This window comes from Carettochelys insculpta, chromosome 10 (assembly GCF_033958435.1).
Source record: "Carettochelys insculpta isolate YL-2023 chromosome 10, ASM3395843v1, whole genome shotgun sequence".
NCBI classification, from domain to species: Eukaryota; Metazoa; Chordata; order Testudines; family Carettochelyidae; genus Carettochelys; species Carettochelys insculpta.
Genome location: NC_134146.1, coordinates 26,546,859 through 26,569,356, shown reverse-complemented (window position 1 = coordinate 26,569,356; position 22,498 = coordinate 26,546,859). Strand labels below are relative to the sequence as shown.

General features: G+C 45.6%; 1 protein-coding gene across 1 annotated transcript; it reads left to right on the top strand.

The window, feature by feature from the left end:
* The first annotated feature begins 876 nt into the window (after window positions 1-876).
* MINDY4B (MINDY family member 4B) lies at window positions 877-21,715 on the top strand. Its single transcript, XM_075004611.1, is given in 10 exon segments — window positions 877-1,076; window positions 6,396-6,629; window positions 7,068-7,133; window positions 9,007-9,077; window positions 9,900-9,972; window positions 13,786-13,823; window positions 13,825-13,957; window positions 17,558-17,767; window positions 21,601-21,672; window positions 21,674-21,715. Coding segments are annotated over 10 exon segments (1,089 nt in total). The 5' UTR covers window positions 877-926.
* Window positions 21,716-22,498: the final 783 nt, after the last annotated feature.

The following is a 22,498-nucleotide window of genomic DNA, read 5'->3' as shown; positions in this document are numbered from 1 at the left end:
ACACAGTAGCTGACTTAAAAGTACCTATCCTACAGCAAAGAAATTTCAGGACCAGACTCCAAAGAGAAATTTCTGAGCTACAATTCATCTGCGAATTCGACGCCCTCAGCTCAGGCTTAAACACAGACTGCGAATGGCTGGCTAAATACAGAAGCAGCTTCCCCTCCCTTGATGTTCACACCTCCAGATCAACTGCTGGTAGTAAACCTCACCCTTGCTGACTGAGCTAACCTTGTTATCCCCAGCCTTGCTCTGGCTTATTTATACCTGGCCCTGCAGATTTCCAAGACTAGCATCTGATGAAGTGAGTCTGTGCTCACGAAAGCTCATGCTCAAAACTTTTCTGTTAGTCTATAAGGTGCCACAGGACCCTTTGTTGCTGTTACAGAGCCAGACTAACACAGCTACCCCTCCAATACTTGATACAATAGAGTGTTTATTAGGTACTCTTTATACGTTTCTTTGCTATTTGGTATTTTAGTTGCTTAATGGTGCTTGAACTTTTTAGTGATGTCCCTCCCCCATACCACCAATGGAATGTGTCACCGCTTCCCATTCCTTATATAGAATTTCCCCAGGACAGGAATACCCATGCTAGTTCTGTTCAACATTGTATGTAAAAACAGCAGAGGGCCAATGGTGGCACCAACTCCCTTCCCCGCCCAAGGTACAATCCCACTTTGCCCTTCAAGAACATACTCAAGTAGGTAGCCACACCTGTTCCTATGCCGCCATGGACGTACTGCTATTTTTAGGCACAGGCACAGGTCAGCAAAGTGGGGATTACATCTCCCAGCTCAAAAGTAAATGCACCCTATAAAGACTTTATACTTTTCTGGCAATGTGAAGGAAGGTCCCTTAAAGTGAATGTAAACATCATACTCCCCTTTACACTACCCAAGTGGTGCAGACTGGCCTTAGTGTCAATGAGAATCAAACCCATTCTTTGTTCTTCTCATTGTCAGGGGCTCCAAAAGATGTTATTTGGAAACACATTCTACATCTTCAGCAATGAGTGGAAAACATCACATTTCACGTGCCATGCTCCATATTCTGATCTATCCTATGCTTTGGAGGTAGAATAGGTAAATTTTTACAGGCGATCACTAGCCATGTATCCTCAGTACAGAATGAACCTCTGAAATCCAGGAATCTCTGGTCTGACAACATCCGGGAACAGGAGCAGGGCCAGATGAGAGTCCAGTGGCCAGGAGCTCTGGTGAGGGCCAAGTAGCCACAGGTGCAGCCAGGTCAGTGGCAGAAGGGGCTGACAGTGACCAGGAAGCCAGCGGTAGCTTGGAAGCCACAGCTGTGGCCAGGCCAATAGGGTATGGGAAGCTGGCATCTGCCAGGGAGCCACCACAGCCAGTGCTCAGCTGATGGCAGAAAGGCTGGCCAGGAAGCTGCAGCCAGAAGCACTGGCCAATGCTAGGATGCTGTAGCATGGCTGGCAGCAGGGGGGCCAGCAGGTGGGAACCCTGCCCAAGCTGGAGCCGAGACCAGTGGCTGGGCCTGTCATCCAGGAGTAAGCTAATGGCCTGGAGGAAAGCCTGGAAGTGGGAGCTAGGGGCCAGGAGGCAAACATTGATCTCCCTGATCCTGCAAAGTCCCTCTTTTGGAACCACTCAGGTCCCAAGGGTGCAAGTGTGCTGGACCAGGGAGTTTCAACCTGTATCATAGAGTGAACTGCTGGATTTGCAAGTGTACTTTAATTCTACTCAGCTCTAATTCTACATGATCACACCTCGACACTGCTCCTTTTCCGGAATCCAAACACCAAAAATATGGACAAGTTAAAAAGGGTTCAGAGGAGATAATTATGGATCTGGAATGATTTATGCAGAGAAAGTGCAAGAGTGAAATATACTGCATGCCTAAGCAATGACTGTCTACAAATATCTGAAGGCTATAAATTCAAAAAGAGAGAGGATTTATTTATAATAGTACTAGAAGTAATGGGATGAAATAGAGTTTGAGACATTTCTGCACTTTTCCCCTCTCTTGCCTTTGGCGGCTTCTTTCATTTAGAGATTTTTCCAGTGTAATTTGTAATGAAGTGCACTGTTCCATACACACAGAAATCTAACCATTCAGGGAACTCTTCAGTTCATTTCCTTATCTAGTAGTGGGGTTTTTCTTTCTATTTCTTTTGTCCTGCTCTTTCAAGGTTTTTTTGTTTTGGTTGGTTTGGGTTTTTTTCTATATTAATTGTCAAGGTAACCTTACTAATACTATTATTTTCTTTGTATTGTTATTTTGCACAGATTTACCATTTCTGTTTTCCTGCTGTTCAGATCCCTCTGTTCATTTACTTGTATTGATAAAAATAGTTTCTTCAATTCAGTCCCTTTAGCAAAGACAGGGGTTCTCCACTAGTGGTCGGCAGCCCCATGGGACCAGGAGCAGGTTTCAAAGGTCTGCCACGCAGGGCTAACTTTAAACTAGCTGGGTCCGACGGCAGAAAGCCAAAGCCCTGCCACAAGGGTCTGAAGCCAAAGCCTGAGCAATGTAGCTTTGCAGTGGTCCCTGTGGCATGGGGACCCAAGGCAATTTCCCTGCTCACTATCCCTTAATGCTGGCTTCAGCTTTATATATGCAGAAAACTTATTATCATATAGCACAGGTGGGTTGGGGAGGGCTATAGCAAACTGGGGAGACCTCAGAAAGAAAAAGATTGAGACCCCTAGCCATAAGGTACATCCCAAAATGTTTCTAGCTCCACATAAGAACAAATGTGATAACACTTCACTTTAATCCAGCAGGACATGTACCTAACTTTGAAAACATGTGCTCCCAGATGTTGTCCCACTGTAACTGCAGTGTAATTACAAATGTGCTTAAACTTACACACACATGTAGTAAGGGAGGGCCTGAAACAGAAGCCCATATATCACAGACCTGGTGTGAGACAACAATGGTCAAGACTTTACGAATGTTAAGCTGTCAGCAAGAGGCAGGCCCTGCTCACAGAACTTGACAAGAACAGGGCTGATATTGCAGAAACACTTCTACCTACGAGGTACAGGTACAGGACATAAACACATTCCAGAAGGGTGATAACAGAACACCTCATTCAGAAACATCTTGGTACCAACACACGTCCCGGGGTAATGGGTACACGTGAACCCAGGTTCAGGACAGAGTCCTGACAGCATGACGAATATCAGTGTTTTGATCAAACCACCATGCACCAGGTAAGGGTGGTGTGTGGGTAACGTCAAAGGGTGGCTACCTAATTTGACAAGAGTGATGTGTAACTTCTTTGTATCTGTGTATAAAAGTGTATCTTAAGGGGGGTGCCCTTGTCCTGCATAGCGGCCAGGGGTAGGGTGACCATATTTCCCTGTGCCAAACAGGGGACATCTGGCAAATGCTCGGACTTCATGGAGCTCAGTGGAAATCAATCAGACCCATGCAGTACAAACGTTCAAAATAACTGAGCACACGTTCAAAAGACATATTACATTTTTGTAACTAATAATAGGCAAAAAAATTAAAAATATATATTTACAAGTAAACGGTCATTGCTCTTTAGAAGGGCCAGCCTTGCCTGCATCTTGCCATCCTCCAGCATGTGATTCTTCCTGTACACTGTATTTTACTGCCCTACTGTAGTCCCTGGGTGTGTGCACCTCTGTTTCCCCAGGCACTGCACCACATACCTAGATAGTGGTGGGAACGCGGTGTGTGACTCTCTCTCACTGAGGCTATCTCAGCAGCCTCCCCCATAGACAATAGCTGATAAGGACCCATATCTTTTCTAACTTGAGCAGGGAGGTGTGACACCTATTGCCCAGGAAAGAGAACAAAGAGAGGAGGGGCTGGCTGGAGGGGGCAAGGGAGGCTACTGGGCATGTGGGTCAGTATGGACTGACCTGGGGTACACGGAGGGTCCTACCCCTGGGCCTCCTCTCTCCCAGGTGGACTGTCCTTGGTTCCAGGGCTGACAAGTCTGTTTTATGCTGCACCCTTGTCCACAACTAAAACTTTCTGTTCTCCCTGCTGGCTGAGAATCGAATGTGACTGCAGATGGTCATACAGGGCCTGTGATGCCCCACACTCCATGACAGTGTGAGAGGGGCTGGGGATGTGGGGAAGGGGATGCAGCTGGCTGTGAAATCACAGATCCCAGAATGGGGCTGAGCAGGAGGAGAGGTGGGTCGGTCCTGTGCCATGCACGATAAATGTTTGGGCTGCAAGCCCACAGGAGGTTAATCTGGCCCTGACCCTACCCCAGGGGCTCCAGAGGCTTCTCCTCCACAGGGTGCACAGAGGAAATGCAGGATTAAGCCCTGCCACTCCCAGCTGTTGTCCCCCCGTCGGGCACTGGACAGGGGGTCTCCTGCCCTGCAGTGGTGGCCCTGGGCATAGGAACTGCAGCAGAGGACCCCAGCAATGAGGGCTGCAGGCCTGTGGGGAGTCCTCTCTGGCTATAAGGGCATCTGCCCAGCCATGGAGCACCAGGAATGCAGCCCAGCGGAAAAGGGGACTGGCTGCAGTGGAACTGCCCCAAGCAATGGGGTACAATGGGGCTGCTGCCCCAAGGAGAGAGTGGGGAGGGCTCGTCCCCAGCTGCCCATCACTGAAGGGTGCTGCGAACAGGCTGCCTCCCTTCAGCAGAGGAACTCCCATGCTCCAGAGGCATTTGCCCTGCCAAAGTTACTGTCCCACAAGCAGGGTACTCCCCAGCTGCCTGGCACCAGGAACAGGGCTGCAGCCTCACGGGTGAGGCTTCCGGCTTCCCTAAGCTGCAGGGAGCTGGGATTTGGCTTTCCCAAGTCATGGGGAATGGGACTGTAGCCCTACAGGTGAGGATCTTGGCTGCCACAAATGCCAGGGAGCTGGAAATGGGCCTATAGCTCCACAGGAGAGACTCCTGACTTCTTCCCATGCAATGGGGTGCTGGGAACAGGGCTGCAGCTGTGCAGGTGAGGCTCCCAGCTTCCCCAAGCCACAGAGAGCCAGGATTTGGCTGTCCCAAGCCATGGAGAGCCGGGAACAGGAGTATAGCCCTGCAGATATGGCTTCTGGCTTCTCCCCACATCACGAGGAGCCTGAAACTAGGCTGCAGCCTTACATTGGCGGGGGCCAGCCTGAACCTGTCCTATAGTTACAGAAGCTTGCTGTGCTGATATAGGCCCCATTTGGTAAAGAGACAGATTTGGAGCTCAGGCTGGCTAATGGGTTGAATATTTTGTAATAGGAGTGCACAGGTACTTCTAAGGGGAAAAATGTAACTATTGCCACTGCAGCTCACTTCTTAGCAAATCCTTTTGGTTTCCAATGTGGTATCTTCCTCAATGGACTCAAAATCCCAGTAACTACATAGGTCCGGATCTTCATTTGGTGTAAACTGGCATAACTCCGCATTGGCTGAGGTTGTGATTTATGGGAATCAGAGGCCCAATTTTTTTCCTCACACTGGTGTAAAGTGGAAGGACCGCCACTGAAATCAATACTTATATTGGTGTGAAGGAGCTGAGAATCAGGCTGTGTGCATTGGCAAGTATTTCACTAAGACAGTCACACACCCATTAGGTCAAACCAAGGGTCCACTCCTTTTCTCGATGAGCCAAAGCTCCATTGCAGTCAATGAGATCAGAGCCTAATTCTTTCTGGCTATGTCTACACTACAGTGATCTGTCGACAAAAGTTACTGTCAGAAGAGGAGATCTTCTGGCAAAACTGTCAACAGATCACGTCCACACACAAAAGCTGATCAAAAGAGAAATCTTCTCTGTTGACAGAGAGCAGCCAGACAGCCTGGCTGCTCTCTCAAGAGAATGGCCAATCGGAAGCTCAGCAAACAGGCACGCTCAGAGAACCAGAAGTCCGGTCTGTTGACAGAGGGCCCCCCCAGAGCATCCACACAGCTTTTATCTCCACAGAAGCTGTCAACAAAGGCATTCTGCCTCATTGCAGAAAGGCAGAACTCTGTTGTCAGAAATGCTGAGTTTTGTCAACAGATTGCCGACAAAACGCATTTTGTGTATGGACGTGTGGTGAGTTTTGTAGACGAAACTCTCTAGTGTAGACATAGCCTGTAGGTTTATGCCATGCAGCACTGAAATCTCTAAATGGCTGCCCAGGGTTCAGAGAGATCAGGCAGGAATTAACAGGAGCCTGCTTAGCCCTAGTTCAGGTGATAGGGCACAGAGGGCAATGGGAATGGTTCTGTAAAGCTGCACCTGCAATAAAGGCAGGTCTCCCTTTCTTTGGCAGTGGCAGACTCCAATTGTATCCTCCAAACACAGCACCCAGCAGCTGAGCTCACTATGTTTATGCTAATCCTTTAGCTCATTTGATGCAAAGCCCACTATGGCTCTGTCTGTGTCCAGATTGCTGACCACTGAGTGCCCAATCAGGAACATCCCTGAGGGCACACTGTACCTAAGAGCTTTCCTGCGGTCAGTTCCTCTGCCATTGCCATGCTTTTCATATTCTTTTGTGTCCTGCATTGTAGTTTGTGTGAAATAAGCCAAACAGAACAAGAAAACACTCTTGCTGAATCTCTGAGAGCTATTCTGTGGACAGCAGGAGAAGGTCAGAAAGCTACTATATGTCTTGTCACCACTGATACTTCTTTTACACCCAGTAAAGACTACAAAGTAGCTAACTTGACTGAAAGAGTAAGAAAGAAATTACCTTTTTATAAACAAAATTTGCAGAAAAAAAGTGTTTGGGTTGTTTTTTAGAAAGACAAATTTAAAATCTCATTAATCTGAGCCTTATCTTATGATACATTACCAATTATAAACACTTTAAAACCCATGTCATAGCTGGAATTCTGAAAGGCATTTTCATCTCCTCATAAAGGCTTTACATGAATCTAGAGGCTATAATTCTCTTTGATCAACAACTATGATTTCCCCTGCCCTCCCAAAAAAGGAAAAATAAGTTAACTTTATTACCTTTTATTATCTGGTATATAACTGAACACCTTAATTACAGAGTCAGATTTAATTCCTATATTATTCTTTTGTTTGTCTGACAGTGGTTTGAAAACTCCACTTTTGGATATAGTAAATGTCTCCCGTTCTATTTTTTTTTATGTTCCTAACTTACAGCTCCAGCTGTCTGAATTTTGTGAGAAAGAAGCAGCTCAGAAATTTATCTGTGATCATATACAATGTGTAAGTGAGGAATAAGCAATTTCTTATGGTTTTGTTGCTTTCCACCTATCCTTATTTCTTTCATAAAAACTTATCTTGCAGTAGGTTTATAACATATTTAATGTGATCCTAAGAATCTCAATGAATGGGTCATGAATCATTTTTGATTTTCACTACAGGAAATTGGAACAATATGTTACTTAGTTTCATCCAGCTCTCAGTGAAAGTAATGGGAGTTTGGCCAGTGATTTCAATGGGATCAGGATACTCCTCTCAATATAATCAGGAGCTAAACTTTATGTCAACAAAAAAGTGGTTTCTAAAAATAAAAGCAAATTGTAAAGTAACTAAAATAATTTGCTAAAATCTGCATACCAAGAAAACGGGTGGGAATGTATCAAAACAAAAAAAAGCTGTCAAGTAGCACTTTAAAGACTAACATAAAAATTTATGAGGTGGTGAGCTTTCGCGGGACAGACCCACTTCCTCAGACCATAGCCATACCAGAACAGACTCAATATTTAAGGCACAGAGAACCAAAAAAGTAATCAAGGTTGACAAATCAGAAAAAAATTATCAAGGTGAGCAAATCAGAGAGCATAGGGGAAGACGAGGGGGGGAAGTCAAGAATTAGATTAAGCCAAGTATGCAAACGAGCCCCTATAATGACCCAGAAAATTCACATATCGGTTCAAACCACATGTTAATGTGTCGAATTTGAATATAAAAGAAAGTTCTGCAGCGTCTCTTTGAAGACTGTTGTGAAAATTCCTCTTCATTAAAACGCAAACTTTTAAGTCATTAACAGAATGGCCCACTCCATTAAAATGTTGACTAACCAGTTTGTGAATCAGGAGTGTTCTGATGTCTGTTTTGTGCCCATTAATTCTTTGTCTGAGAGAGTTTGAAGTGGGAATGTAGTTTGTTCTGTGAAAATAACAGACATGAAAGATTTCTGTCACTCCTTTCGACCTGACCCTGCTGTGCTCATTAAGTCAGTGGTGCAGCTCTCACGGACTGCAATAGCAGCTCTGCATTTAGTCCAGTCATTTAATCTCAGGCTATGTCTACACTGTGGAAAAAGTCAAATTTATTAAAGTTGACTTTGTAACACTCGATTTTATAAAGTTGAAGTTGAGCATCTGAACCCCCTCACAAAGTTGATTTAGTGCATTCCCACTAAATTGCCAAACTTGGGCTGTTGCAGCAGTGCATTGTGGGCATCTATCCCACAGTTCCTGCAGCCCTGTTGTATTCTGGGGTTTTTTGCCCATGCATTATGGGGAAAAAAAATGCCCCATATGTGGTTGTGAGTGTGTGATGTCATCTTCCCAGTCTGCATTGCCCTCATTCCCCCCGACGTTGAAAACAAACAGCCATTTTTCGGAAGTCTCTTTACCCAATGAGAGAAAGGGTGTGTCTACACAGGCACAAATCTTCGAAATGGCCATTAGCATGGCCATTTCGAAGATTACTAATGAGGTGCTGAATTGAATATTCAGCGCCTCCTTAGCATTAGGACGCTTCCAGCCACGGTGTTTTGAAAGCACCGCTTTCAAAAGCGTGCAGCTCAGCACGTCTACATGGGGCTCCTTTTCGAAAGGACCCCGCACCTTTCAAAATCCCCTTATTCCGATCAGCTAACGGAAGGGTGGAGCAAGAAAGTTGACCTTAGTGCCCCCTAAAATTGACCTAATGGTATTTGCAGTGAAGACCATCACATTATAAAATTGAGCTAAGTGCCTTAAAATTGACTTTATGTTCTAGTGTAGACATAGCCTAAGAGTATAGCAAAAGGTGCAGGGGAAACATACCTGAAAAGTTTTAAACAGAGGAGGTATCACAGTAAATCATGGGTAACTGCCATAATTCCATCTTTGTTGCTTTTCAACAGTTTAAAGGTGAAGGAAGCCATGGTGTGATCTTATTTCTATACAGCCTGCTTCACTCTAGGAAACTAGAAAGGTAAACTGTGTTCATTTTTAAAATCTTCTGCACAACTTTAGCAATTATTGTATGAAGTGATCTATTTCCTTAAGACACTGGAAGCAATTAGGAGAGGGAAGCCAAATGACATCTGTAGGAGGAAAAACATTGCCCTCTGTGGTACCTGCTCTTCACACATGCATAATGGAGACAGCAACTGAAAGTCAGTGGGACTTAGATACCTAAATTACCAAAAGGTTTGTCAAGACATAAAAGCTATCGCATTTTAACTGTACTGGTAAGCAGTACAACCCCAACGCCACCCTAACAGATACAAGTCATGCTTTATACTTGTATAGTTATTCCCCTGTAAGACAGAGAATACACTATACTGACATAAGGCACTTTTATAACATAACTGCGTCCACACCATAGTTGTATCAGTTATTTTGGTTTAAAAAATTATACCCCAAACCAAAATTGTTACTAGTGTGTACTCCTGGTCTTAGGCACTTTTCAAAATCTTATCCACTAACATTTCTACTCAATTCCTAAATGGAATTGTTAATAATAGTTACTAGGAAAAGCTAGCACTCACCCAGAACTAAACTTTGTGACCAAACATATGTACATTTTGGGAAAGTTTGATCTGGGTCTCAATTTGAATTTTGCATCTCAGCTCCAACTCTAATATAAGTTAAACCAGGGTGTAAAAATATCACCATTGCCATGCCTGTTATAAATGAAAATAAAATAAGCTTGGGGAACATCTTGTTATTTTAATTTTTCTTCACAATGATAGACTGATGTACAGAGTCATTGTGCTGACAACAAAATAATACATTGTGTTTGGGTGCACAGACTCCAAAAAGACTTAGACTTCACAACATCTCATCTGTTACAATACAGTCTTGGAAACCTCATCTGCAGACAGGTAGGACTATGTGATCTTTTCCCTAAACAGATTTTGTAAAATATATTAAAATCAATTTACATAATATTTATAATTGTTACACGACTCACCTAAAAGTACATGGTTCCACTTCCAGATATGGTCAAAAAGTATTTCTGAAGCTTTAGAATCATGTTCTACTAATTGACTGTCTTAACATGGTATATACATATTTTAGGTCAATTTCCATTCTTGCTTCTATGGACATCTCTAATCTGGAACTCTCATCTGGCAACAGCCATAACCCATCATGATTTCAGTTAGCTGGACAACTATGTACCATGGGCGTGTCCAAGTTTCCCATGGTCCCATAAAGTTTGTTTACAGCCATCAGTCCTGGCTCTCAGTGTTCTGTGCAGTTATTAAGCTCTATTTTACCCCTAAGTGTCTTCTAAGAGCCCAAAATGTGGTAGAAGTGTTGGTAATACTGCTTGACCATATTGACTTTCCATGGTTCAGCAAATTCTCTGGTTTGGCATCAATCAGGTCTGAGGGTGCTGGACTAGAGAGGTTCAACCTGTAGTCTTTTCAATTTCAGGACGTATCCATCAAGGACTTCCCAATCCCAAAAATATTTCATGATTGCTTAATTTCAATTTAAGATACAGAAAAGAACATCTGTACACAAACTCTAGATGTCCTGGCTACAATTAAACTTGTAATCACACACACACACACACACACAACAAAAAAAAGAAAAATCACCACGCACCAAAACACAGAGAAAAAACAGAACCTGCCAGCAGAAAGCAGATGCCGTGTTTGACACAGCAGCGTAATCCCATCCCACCTCACTTGAAAACCTTGCCTCAGCCTCCACAGATGCCCTGTCACACAAGCAGTGTTCCTTGTAAACCACGTGCTTGTCCAGCCACAAAGGAGCAATCAAAGTTGCCTAGCTGATTAGCAGAGTGCCCACCACGAGACTTTTTTAGTTCTACCAGTGGTGCACATTTGCACATGCCTTGGAGCATGTAACAAAATTTGTTCTGCACATGGATAAAAAAATAAATGGAAAAGATTAGAGGGAACATTGCACAGAAGTGATTTTTGCAGTTCATGGTTCAAACAACTACCATAGCTAAGTGTTAATCTCCTAGAATTCAAATCACTAATGTCACCCACGGTGAAGATGATTTCCTACCTCATCTGGTGGCTGAAGTAGAAAAGCAGTCATAATTGTTACTGTGTTTAGCTAAAAGCCAAATGTTAGGTCACAATGGGCTTTGGGCCTCATTCCATGGAGCTAACCTGCATTTCTACCAGCTGGGGGGTCTGGTGCCTATTATTTGCAAAGAGAAGCACATTACTGTGTGCTGGATATCTATGCCCAGAAATGACAATGAGGATTAAAACCTGTCGTTATGGCTTTTACTGTTTCACAGTGCTATGTTTTACTGCCGAGGGCACTGCTGGGCTGTGTGAAGCTAGAGGCATTCTCCTGACATCTGTTACAGAGGTTTCATTCAGCATGTTTTCACCGTCTAGAATTATGTAGCTTTGGGGGCAAAAGGTCATAAAAATCAGGAAATTAAGCCCAAAAGCATGGGAAATTAGGAAGGTCCATATGACAGTAGGCCTGTTCTAGGTTTTTGGTTTGTTTTTTTTTTTCAAAAATAGGGCAAGTTTTAAATTTTTGACAAAATGTAAAACTGCTCCAATGACAAGTGTTTCAAATGCAACTGCAAATATTTTTCCAACCACTAGTTGTTTGAATCCAAAAGGCATCAGATGTACAGAACACCTACCCAAGTCGATCTTCAAGATATGCTAAAGACTAGAGAAGTATGAGCAGGAGTTAGGGGAAAGTGAATAGCTATATATGCATGTGCAGCATAAACAAACCTCGGTTATTAGTGGGAGACCTCAGTGGCAAACAACATTTTAGTGCTTAGCATTCAGAATCATAGCAATTGTTTTTCTTCTCGGCAGACAGTTCCAAAACAAATGGATATGAGAAGAGAACAGAAGTTGTCCAATTACAAGCACATACAGCTGAAGTAACAAATAGCAACCTGCTATATGCAGATGTCGGAGTTTACTTTTGCTGTCTGCCCACATTTTCCTTAATTCATATAATGATTCCATCCTCACATGCCTGTGGATAATGATGGGATTTGAACTTCTGAATACAGAATTTTGAAAATTCCATCCAGACAAGCAGGGGCTAGTGGGTTAGAGGCAAAGCTTCTGAGTTCTAGTCTTGGCTATGCCACTGACTCACTACGTGACCACGGGAAACCCTCTTAACCTTTCTGCCTCCGTCCTCCCACCTGTAAAATGGAGTGAATAATAAACTTAAATGTCTGTCCCCTGGGTATCCCTGATCCTGTGGTTTGGACCTTGGCAGGGGGAGGAGGAAGCAGCTCTGTGCAACTGCCTCTTCCCCTTCCCCCAGCTTGGGAAAAGGCAGCACAGTAAAACTCTGTCTGCAACCTTTTGCCTTGCTGTTCCCATAGCAGTTGAGGGTGGTGCCTTGGAGTGGTGGGGAGTGCAAGCCACATATGCCTCAGGGAGGGGGGCACCAGGTAAGCACCCCACCCCAGCTCCCTTCATCCTAGGCCCTGCCCCAGTGCCCTCTGTGGTCTGAAAGATTCCTTAATCTGTCATACCCCATTTCTCAGGGCTTGCCAGATTAAAGAGGCTCAAGCGTACTTATCTTTGTCACAGGAAACCCCTATGTAATGACACGTACTATTACTGGCATTTAGATACCATGGTGACAGGAGTCTTGGAAGTGCCTAAGATAGATCTCTTTAAGCTCATAGTTTTGTGTCATTTATTCTATGCAGAGGTGGGCAACCTATGGCTCATGAGCCCCACCCCGCCTTTTACTTTAGTCCTTGAGCTCCCACTAGGGAGTTGGACCAGAAGCTTGCCCCACTCCAGTGCTCCAGCCAGCATGTGGGGCTGGGGACTTGTCTTGCCCTGCTCTATGCGGCTCCCAAAAGCAGGGGCAGTCAGAGGGCTCCACACACTGCCCCCCGTCCCTGCAGCTCCTATTGGCTAGGAATGTAGACAATGGGAACTGCTGAGGCAGTGCCTATGGATGGGGCAGTGTGCGGAGCCACGTGGCCCCACCTCCTGATGGAAGCCAGAGGAAGGATGGGCTGCAGCTTTCAGGAGCCTGTCCAGGGTAAGTGCTGCCCACAGCCTGCACCCTGAGCCACCCAAGCCCTGCCTTAGCCCTGATCCCCCTCCTACCCACTAAACCCTTCAATCCCTGTCCAGCACACCCCCCGTACCCCAACCCCTCATCCCCAGCTCCACCCCAGTCTGTGTTCCCAGCTAGAGCCTGACACACATATCCCCCAGTGCACCCACCCCCCTGCACAATTGCCAATACCCCTCTCATCCCCCACACTCGTCCATCCCAGCCTGGAACACCCCTGAACCCCAAACTCCTCAGCCCAGAGCAACCCCAAAGCCTGCACCCTCAGCTACAGCCCTAACCCCTCTCACCCCCCAAATCCCCTGCCCCAGCTGACAGCCTCCTTCCACCATTCAAGTCCTTGGTTCCAGCCCAGAGCATCCTCCTGCACCCTGAACTCCTCATTTCTGACCCCAAGCCAACGCCCACACCCCTTCTGCGCCCAACCCCCAATTCTGTGAGCATTCATGGCCTTCCATGTCATTTCTATACCACGATGCAGCCCTCAGGCCAAAAAGTTTGCCCACCCCCACTCTGAACGAAAGGGAAAAAGAAGCTACATAAAAGGAGAACAGCAAACAATGCGAGACAGCAGTTTCTGCTCCACTACCTGAAAGCGTAATTGTAGGTCATTCCTCCTCCAGGCAATTCTCAACATTGTTCTAACAGGCAGAGCAAGTCCACGTGTTTAATGGGCTCCAGAAATTTGACAGTGAAGGTGGAGTGCAAAATCTCTTGCATGGAGTCCTGGTCCGCAGTGATGTAGGGTATTTACAGTGGAACAAGGAGGAAGTGGAGCATTACAGACCTCTCCAGGTGAGAGCATATGCAAATCACTGAGCTGCACTGACACTCCCATGTTCCAATTCCCTGGCTTTAGACTGTTACAGTGAGTACACTGCACTTCACCAGCTCTCCCCTGGAATCGCATTTAGCCTCTGTAGACTGGGGATAAAGGTACGTTCTTAATCTGAGTGAGATCCATCAAGGAAAAATGTGAATGAAGACAAGTCATGTGAAAACTGCCTTGGAAAGTGTCTGATGGGCAATACATCGAAAGCACAAATACTGAGGGTGGGGGACACATCATGCATTGGAAAAAAGGCAGTGGAATGAGGGACTAGGCAATACATGATGATGGGAAGAGTCTGAAGCCTTGGTAAGTACTGAGCTGCTTTCTCAAACCCACCATCTCCTGCAAATAAAACGTGCGAACAGAGACGCACACAAAACTACCATAGAATAGATCATAGCCAGATCATCTGGTGTAGCTGGGTACAAAGTAGGTGGAGCGAGGGGAGGAGGAACTGGCGACAAGGAGGATCATGCAAAGGAAACATGGAAACACATTCTTAGGCAGCCTCCTGAACTACTGCTGAACATAGCCACATTTAGACAAAACAGACCCAGGTACAGTTAACCAGGCCCACACCACACTCCATTCACAGCAAACGCAAAAGGGTCAGGGATGGCTACACATTCATGGTCACTGCTGGACACAGACATCAGGACAGAGTCTACAGCTCTCACACTCTTCTACTCTCCTTCCCATTCAGTCCCACTGGGAGGTGCCCATACAACAAATCTTTAAGGCACACTCCTGCCTCCTCACGTCCATTCCCTGCTGCATTACACAAGCTTCTACTGAGAAGGCCAAAACAACACCACGACATCACCAGCCTGTCCCAGGAGCTGCTCCGTAGGTTCCAGAGTTCCCAATTCTTTTCCTAGGGGTTTTTCCACCACACCCTTGTGCATGCCACAGGAGAACAACCTCAGTGCTCATTATGTTGCCTTGCAGACTCCAGGGCTTCACAGCTACAGACCTGAAGAGCAGCACATCCAGTACAGTCAAAGCTTTGCTGATAAGAGAGAAGACAACAAGACCCCATTTGATGTACATGTACAGAAGGGCAGTGTAGTCTCATGGATGGTGTACAGGGCTGAGCATCCTGACACTCTGCGGTCTAACCTCTGTATTTGCTACTGACTTGTTGTGGGCTTTGGGGCAGTTCACTTACCGTCTCAGTGCCTCATCTTCCCTTTCTGTAAAACAAGGATACTATTTGCCAAGCTCACAGAGGTGTTGCAATGTTTAGTCATTCACTATTTGCTTTAAAAACTCAAGTACACTAGAGTCTCTAGGGTTTCGATACTGGGAAACTGCTGTTTTCATCTGCTCTTTGCTTACTCACATGGGAGATTTAAAACACAGTCTGCCTATTATGAAGATGAGACCTGAGCTGCATGAAGGGTCTTTTAGTGTCTTGGGATATTATTTCAAGGGCTTGTGTTACTAGGGCCCAGTTCTAAATCTGGAATCCTAAATATCTTTGTGGACCTGGGCCAAAGTTTTCTGATACTAGTTCCCCTTTTAAGATTAAAATATTTCCATAGATCCAGTTAATGCAGAAGGAATGCAAACACAACCCTCTGGGGTTAATCTCCCTTACCCAGAGAAGGCTTGATACATGTTGTCTTTTCTTTCTTTCCTTACATGTGTTATAGTCATGGTCATGCTCGAGGCTTACATATATCAGCAGTGTAGTGATCGTGTCAAACTTGACTTACAAGACACTGTTTTACCTGACTTGCATTACTTTCTAGACAGAGAAGAGGATGCGTTTTCCCCCATCCCAGACAAGGAATATATCACAAAAGTAGAGCTTCTTTTCTTCTTTCATGTATGAGGGATTATTTGTACCACCGAAAGCAAGAATTAATCTTAGCTGTATTTCCTAATAAACCACTACCGCATGGATATATAGACTAGAGTCTGCTAACTGTGTAGGAGTTTCCATATTCTTCAGTACTTAATTCTGCCCAAAGATTTTGCTTTGAAGTAAGGAATTACTTTGTCTCTAGACTGGTCATACATCATTTCACTTTAGTAAATCATCTTTATATGCCAGGCTTAATGTTAATGGCCATTGGATGAAGGCTGTTGGTCAATCAACCACTGGTCTGAGACTGCCAAATATATATCACATGACATAAGAGTTCAAACATAATGGAAAAACAATAAAAACAAGATTCAAAAACCACAACCGGAGATAGGAAATTTGCATTTCCTCAAATGACCATCACGACCGACTGCCGAAAGAAACAGAAGGCCTTCCTTGAAAGGCCAAATTCAGCCCCGGTGTAAGCAGACACGGTTCCACCTAAGTCTGTGGATTTATGTCCTCCTACACCAGGGCTGAATTTGGCCTGTTCTCTTTAATAGCAGTTCATATCGTTTATACCATTTAAAGAGATCCCTGTTATTTTCTGTTTTAAGTTAATGGGGGAACATTCTTATGTCACTTCTGTATAAATCAAGAGCAACTTAACAGGTTTTCATCACTATAAAACCTACATATGTACAGTAAAAGCTTTATTATCCAGCATCCCCGGGTAACCAGGCAAAATAAAATGTACTAGATAGTCAAGCTGGGGCCAGCAGCTGGCCTGCTCTGCCTCCTACCCCTTCACACACACACCAACCACTTGGACAGTGGGCATCCAGCTGTGCTTGGACAGCCCCAGCTGCTTAGCCAGCCCCACGGTAGTTGGCCCCAGACTAGTAACCAGCCCTGTGGCAGCTGGCCCCAAGGCATGCCAGTTACCCAAGGGTGCTAGTTATCCAGGTGCTGGATAACTGATCTTTTACTGTAAGTGAAATTAGAACTGTGTCCATGAGAGTTCCTGTTTATTTACACCAGTTCACCCCTACTCATGGAGAGAAATATTTTAAAAGCATGTAATGTTTTCCTTCTTACAATGTTCAGTCCTTCAAACCCCCTGAACACACCTTCCACTCTGCAGTCACCACCTCGTATCATGGTTTGTTTTCTATGTATCAGATGGTGAGGTCAGCTGCTTACCTTACCGACACAGAACTACTGGCAGAATGGCACCAATGTTTACAGCAATCGCATAAATGCATTTTAGAATGAGCGTAGGGCTATAGAATTGGGTCTAGTCTTTGTTAAACTGGCTTCAACCTAATCATTCTCTCATCTGTAGCCTATATGGAACCCCACTATATCAGTGCTATTCTTAAAAGCTGATTCCCAAAAATATATTGCCAGGCTTAGGATCTACTGGAGGCTTTTTATTACACTATCCATTAAGCAAAGTGCACTTCTCAAGCTCAGACCCTTAGCTGCTGTAAATCATTGACATGAAAGCACTGGTGAGGATTTCATCAGTGCTGGAGTTCAACTCGCAACATAGATCATTCATACTTCCTTGACTTATTTACTCATTTCCTGATTAAAAGGTATCTACAGAGATATTACTAGAGGAAATGAACAGGAATACTCCTAGTAACTCTGCATTCAGAGCAGTAAAACTAATGTTCCTTTAAAGCAACACAGACTTTAAGTGCCTATTAATAATGAGAGTAAGTTTGAAATATCCTTTTCCCCCCAGGTTGGAAGCAAGCTCAAGACTCTTAAATTACCCATCTGGCTGTGCAAGATCAATGGAACACACAGTGTTCTTTTCAGTACAAACCGGCTGCTCTTATCTGACTGGAAAATGGAACACATCTTTGATCTTTATTTATATAATGGGGAGCCATCACAGAAAAAAACAATACATCTAACAATAGGTAAGCAGTTAAGCTTAGCAAAGGAAGGTGTTTAATATTAAACACTGACAGTCATATACATTTAAGCTGTTGGTATCTTGTAGGGAAGATATAGTAATTGCAAGTGCCTAAGAGAAGACTCAGATCAAAAGCTAATTTTAAGAGACAATGGTTGGTTGGGGATGATATTCTTGAGCAGAAGGTCTATTATTGAGGTGATGTCTAAAATATTGTCAATATAATTGACTGCTTTTTGAATCAGCGCATTAATAAAGAATCCTTGGAGATACGGAGCTTCCTTGATACCAACCATTATTACTAGGAATTGAGAGCACAGCACCATGCAGGACTGGGATTGTGTTATCATCATCACATGTATTTCAGTACAGATTGAACCTCTCTACTCCAGCATTCCACTCCAGAACATCTGTAATCCAGCATGATTTTAGTTAGCTGGATGCCCACTTATCACGGGTGTGGCCAAATTTCCCACAGTTCCATAAAGTTTGTTTACAGCCACGAGTCCTCGCCCTCAGTGTTCTGTGCTGTTATTTATCTATAATTTACCCCTACATGTCTTCTAAGAGCCTAGTAAGCAGTGCAAGTGTTGGTAATGTGCTCGACAATATCGACCTCCCAGGGTCCCTCAAATTCTTTTGTCCAGCACGAGTCAGATCTTGAGGGTGCCAAACAAGGGAGATTCAACCTGCAGTGCCTTGAGGCTTCAACCAAGGTCAGAGTCTAATGCTACCAAATGCTTAAGAGACACAGAAGCTGCGTCTACACGTGCACGCTACTTCGAAGTAGCGGCAGTAACTTCGAAATAGCGCCCGTCACGTCTACACGTGTCGGGCGCTATTTCGAAGTTGAAATCGACGTTAGGCGGCGAGACGTCGAAGTCGCTAACCCCATGAGGGATGGGAATAGCGCCCTACTTCGACGTTCAACATCGAAGTAGCGACGTGTAGACGATCCGCGTCCCGCAACATCGAAATAGCGGGGTCCTCCATGGCGGCCATCAGCTGGGGGGTTGAGAGATACTCTCTCTCCAGCCCTTGCGGGGCTCTGTGGTCACCGTGGGCAGCAGCCCTTAGCCCAGGGCTTCTGGCTGCTGCTGCTGCAGCTGGGGGTCCGTGCTGCATATACAGGGTCTGCAACTAGTTGTTGGCTCTGTGTATCTTGCACTGTTTAATGAAAGTGTGTCTGGGAGGGGCCCTTTAAGGGAGCGACTTGCTGTTGAGTCCGCCCCGTGACCCTGTCTGCAGCTGTGCCTGGCTCCCTTATTTCGATGTGTGCTACTTTGGCGTGTAGACGTTCCCTCGCTGTGCCTATTTCGATGTTGGGCTGAGCAACGTCGAAGTTGAACATCGACGTTGCCAGCCCTGGAGGACGTGTAGACGTTATTCATCGAAATAGCCTATTTCGATGTCGCAACATCGAAATAATCTATTTCGAAGTTGGGTGCACGTGTAGATGTAGCCATAGTGTGAGACAACCCCTACCATACATAACTCAAATCTCAGCAGACAAGAGGGGAAGAGAGGAAGTACTATTATGATGGGAAACTGAGGCACAGAGCGATGAACTGACTTGTCTGAGGCTAAGGGCAGAACTAGGAACTGAATCCAGATCTCCTGAAATTCAGTTCAGTGACTTCATCACAAAACTGTCATCCCGTAAAGTTACAGTGGCCCAGATACAATCACGATGTTGCAGCCCTTGGGCTACAGCATCCATTTGTGTCTAACAGGTACAGCAACCCCTCAATTTGACAGACTAATGATAGAGAGGGGTGTCCACTACTGCCCACACAGCCACTCCCCAGCAGGGTCCAGCAGCCATAGCTGCCCCCTCCCCCCACCCCAAAAAAAATCTCTGCCACTCACCGGAGACACTGGACCCCACCACATGGCTGGGACCCTGCCATGTAGCTGGAGCTGCCTCTCCATGTGTGGCTGGAGGCATCTCATCACACATGGCTGGAAGGGCCACCAGATGCTCCTCCCACCAAGGGTGGGGCGTGTACGCGAATGCCAGTCTGCCCATGTATGTGTCCCACCCCTGTGGGAGGAGCATGTGGCAGCTCTAGCAGAGGGGCTGGGAATGATTTTACAGACCCCAGCAGACTTCAGGAACGGGGGAGTTGGGGGCGGGGGGCGTCCATTGTTCCCAAAGTCTGCTTAATCGTGGTCTGTAAAATGGAGGGTTTACTGTACAGAAAGAGAGAGGAGAGTGCTACAGTTACCTGTCTTCTGATACTCTGCTGCACTGTACTCCACTGAGGCCAGTCAGTTCAATAGGGCTGGGACCCGGATCTGCAGGAGGCGGTACAGTGACTGACATTCTGGTTGGCTGGCCCCTAAAACTGTGACTGTGACACTTTCATTCTGTGCACAATGTTGTAATACAGCCCCCCCCCATGCCGCACCACTGCTATATAAATCCACCAGGGGACATTATGAAAGCTCTCAGCAGTGGTGACAGCTGCTATGGGCCCGGAGCAAGGTGGGAGGGGAGCCTGGCTCTATGCCCCAGACTGGGCATGCGCAAGGGCTGAAGGGGCAGGGCCCAGATCTTTCCTAACAGCCTTTCCTCACAGCCACATGCACCAGCTCAGCAGCACTGCTGTGGTAATTCAAAGGGGCTTGGAACTCCAGGCCCTTTTGAAATGCTTATCCCAAAAACAACTGCCCCTTTTACCCACCTCCTTCCCCCCACACTCCTTCACATCGGCAGGCCTGACTGCTCTGATTTAGTAGACCGTGTAACCACAGCATTGCATGCTGCTAAAAGTGCAGGCTTTGGTATATTTGCAGTAGGAACATCACAGAATCATAGAATCCTAGGGCTGAAAGAGACCTCAGGAGGTCTTTGAGTCCAGCCCCCTGCTCAAAGCAGAACCAACCCTAACTAAATTAAAATGACTAATGACTGGTGCAATAACCGATGGGAAAGCAGGAATGCATTCTGAACCATTTCACTGACTTCACAATCAAGTAATAACAACTGATGGGAAGAGCTTTTCCAGCCTACTTCAAGGGGAAGGACTAAGGCCTGAAGCACAGGGGCCTTTAACATAGCAGGTCGGAAAGTGCTAGGAAATGTGCCAGTCCGGGATCATCTTGCAAGCTAAGCTCCAATTTTTAGGCTAAGAGGTCCTTGTGCATTTTTACACCACGAGTTTATTCCAACTGCACGCCCAAACACCGCACTTACTTAAATTCTAATCCCCAAAACTGAACATTTAAAAGAGTTGCCTTTGAAAGTACCAGTGGTTGGAAAGCAAACAGGGCCAACCATGTTAAATTTAAACTACGCGTCACCTTGAGTCTAGAGCAGGCGTCAGCCACCTTTCTGAGGTAGAGTGCCAAAATTTGACTTTTATGTACAGTCCAAGAGCTGGTAATACTTTGTAAAGTCACTAATAGTCCTATTTACCACAGCTTCATTAATAAATAAATTAAGATGCAGAGCTTTACTGTTTAGGTGGCAGTTGGTAGCATTTGCTGGTCTTTTGTTAATCCCCAGGCAGCATCACTTTGAGCAAGCTCCCAGCCACCATGGGGAGAAGGGGCAGAGCTGAGCTCCCACCTTATGAGCTGATGAAAATCATCTTGCGTGCCACTCTGGGGGCTTGCAGACCCCTGGTCTAGAGCTCCAGCTACAATAGCTGCACATGCCTAACAGTCCTAGGCCAGCATTGAACGTAGCAGAACATGACATTACCATACAGTCCCATTAAGCTTCGAACATGGAATTTTAACATCTGATCAGCACTTGAACAGTTGGAGGAGCCATAGCAATCAGACTCATGTTGCTGCGGGGGGGTCACTGAATTTGAGGCCTTGCTCTTTCAGACACTCGCTCTCATCCATGGGAAGAGAATCACTGGGAAGACAGCGCTACGGAAAAGAGACGTCCTTCTGTGGAGATGGCAATCCGAGCTAGGTGGGAGGGGGGCAGCAATCAACTGGAATGGGGCTGTCCCATTCTTCTGAAGAAAGAGACTCCATGCATGTAGCAGCAGGCGCACTGCAACTGGCTCTGTAAAATACCGAACGCCATGGGGCGAGAGAATGCTTTGCTACCATCAGACCGATCCCTCACAAGACACCTACCTTAGACTGACATTATGCCCACTATGAACCCAGTTTGCGTTTGGTTATAAAGGATCATTTCTGACACTGACATATTCATTATTAAAATATTTCAATCTATACCAGAATTCTGGGAAAGTGTGTTGGGTGTGATACACACATATGCTTGCCACTGCTGCAGGCTGAGAAAAGGGTAAGGAGAAAGGGGAGCACAACAAATTTCAGGGAGCTAAGGGGCAGCGTTCCCTGTAAGATGTGTGCTTGTATGGCCACTCAGGAGAAATTCAAATCCTGCCCAGCTGATTAGCAGAGCACCCACAGCTAGGTCACTTGAATCTTCTGGTGGTGCATATTTGCACACCCCTTGGGGCACATGAAAATTATTCCACACATGGATGGAAAGAATCAGCACATGGGTGAAAAAGATTAGAGAGTATATTGGTGAGAGGCCACAACAACACCATCACTTTCTCCAGTCATTCAGCCCAGGCCTGGTACATAAACTCTGCCTTTTGGGACTGTCCCACCCCATTCAGGATGGGCAGATGTCCCCCAGCCATACACTGTAATCTGTAATCCAACTTAACCTGTCAGAAGAGTCTCCACACCACTTGTCTTTTTAAAAAGTTCAACTATTTCTATGGAATATCTATTTCTGAGACAACAGAGACCTGGCATCTAACC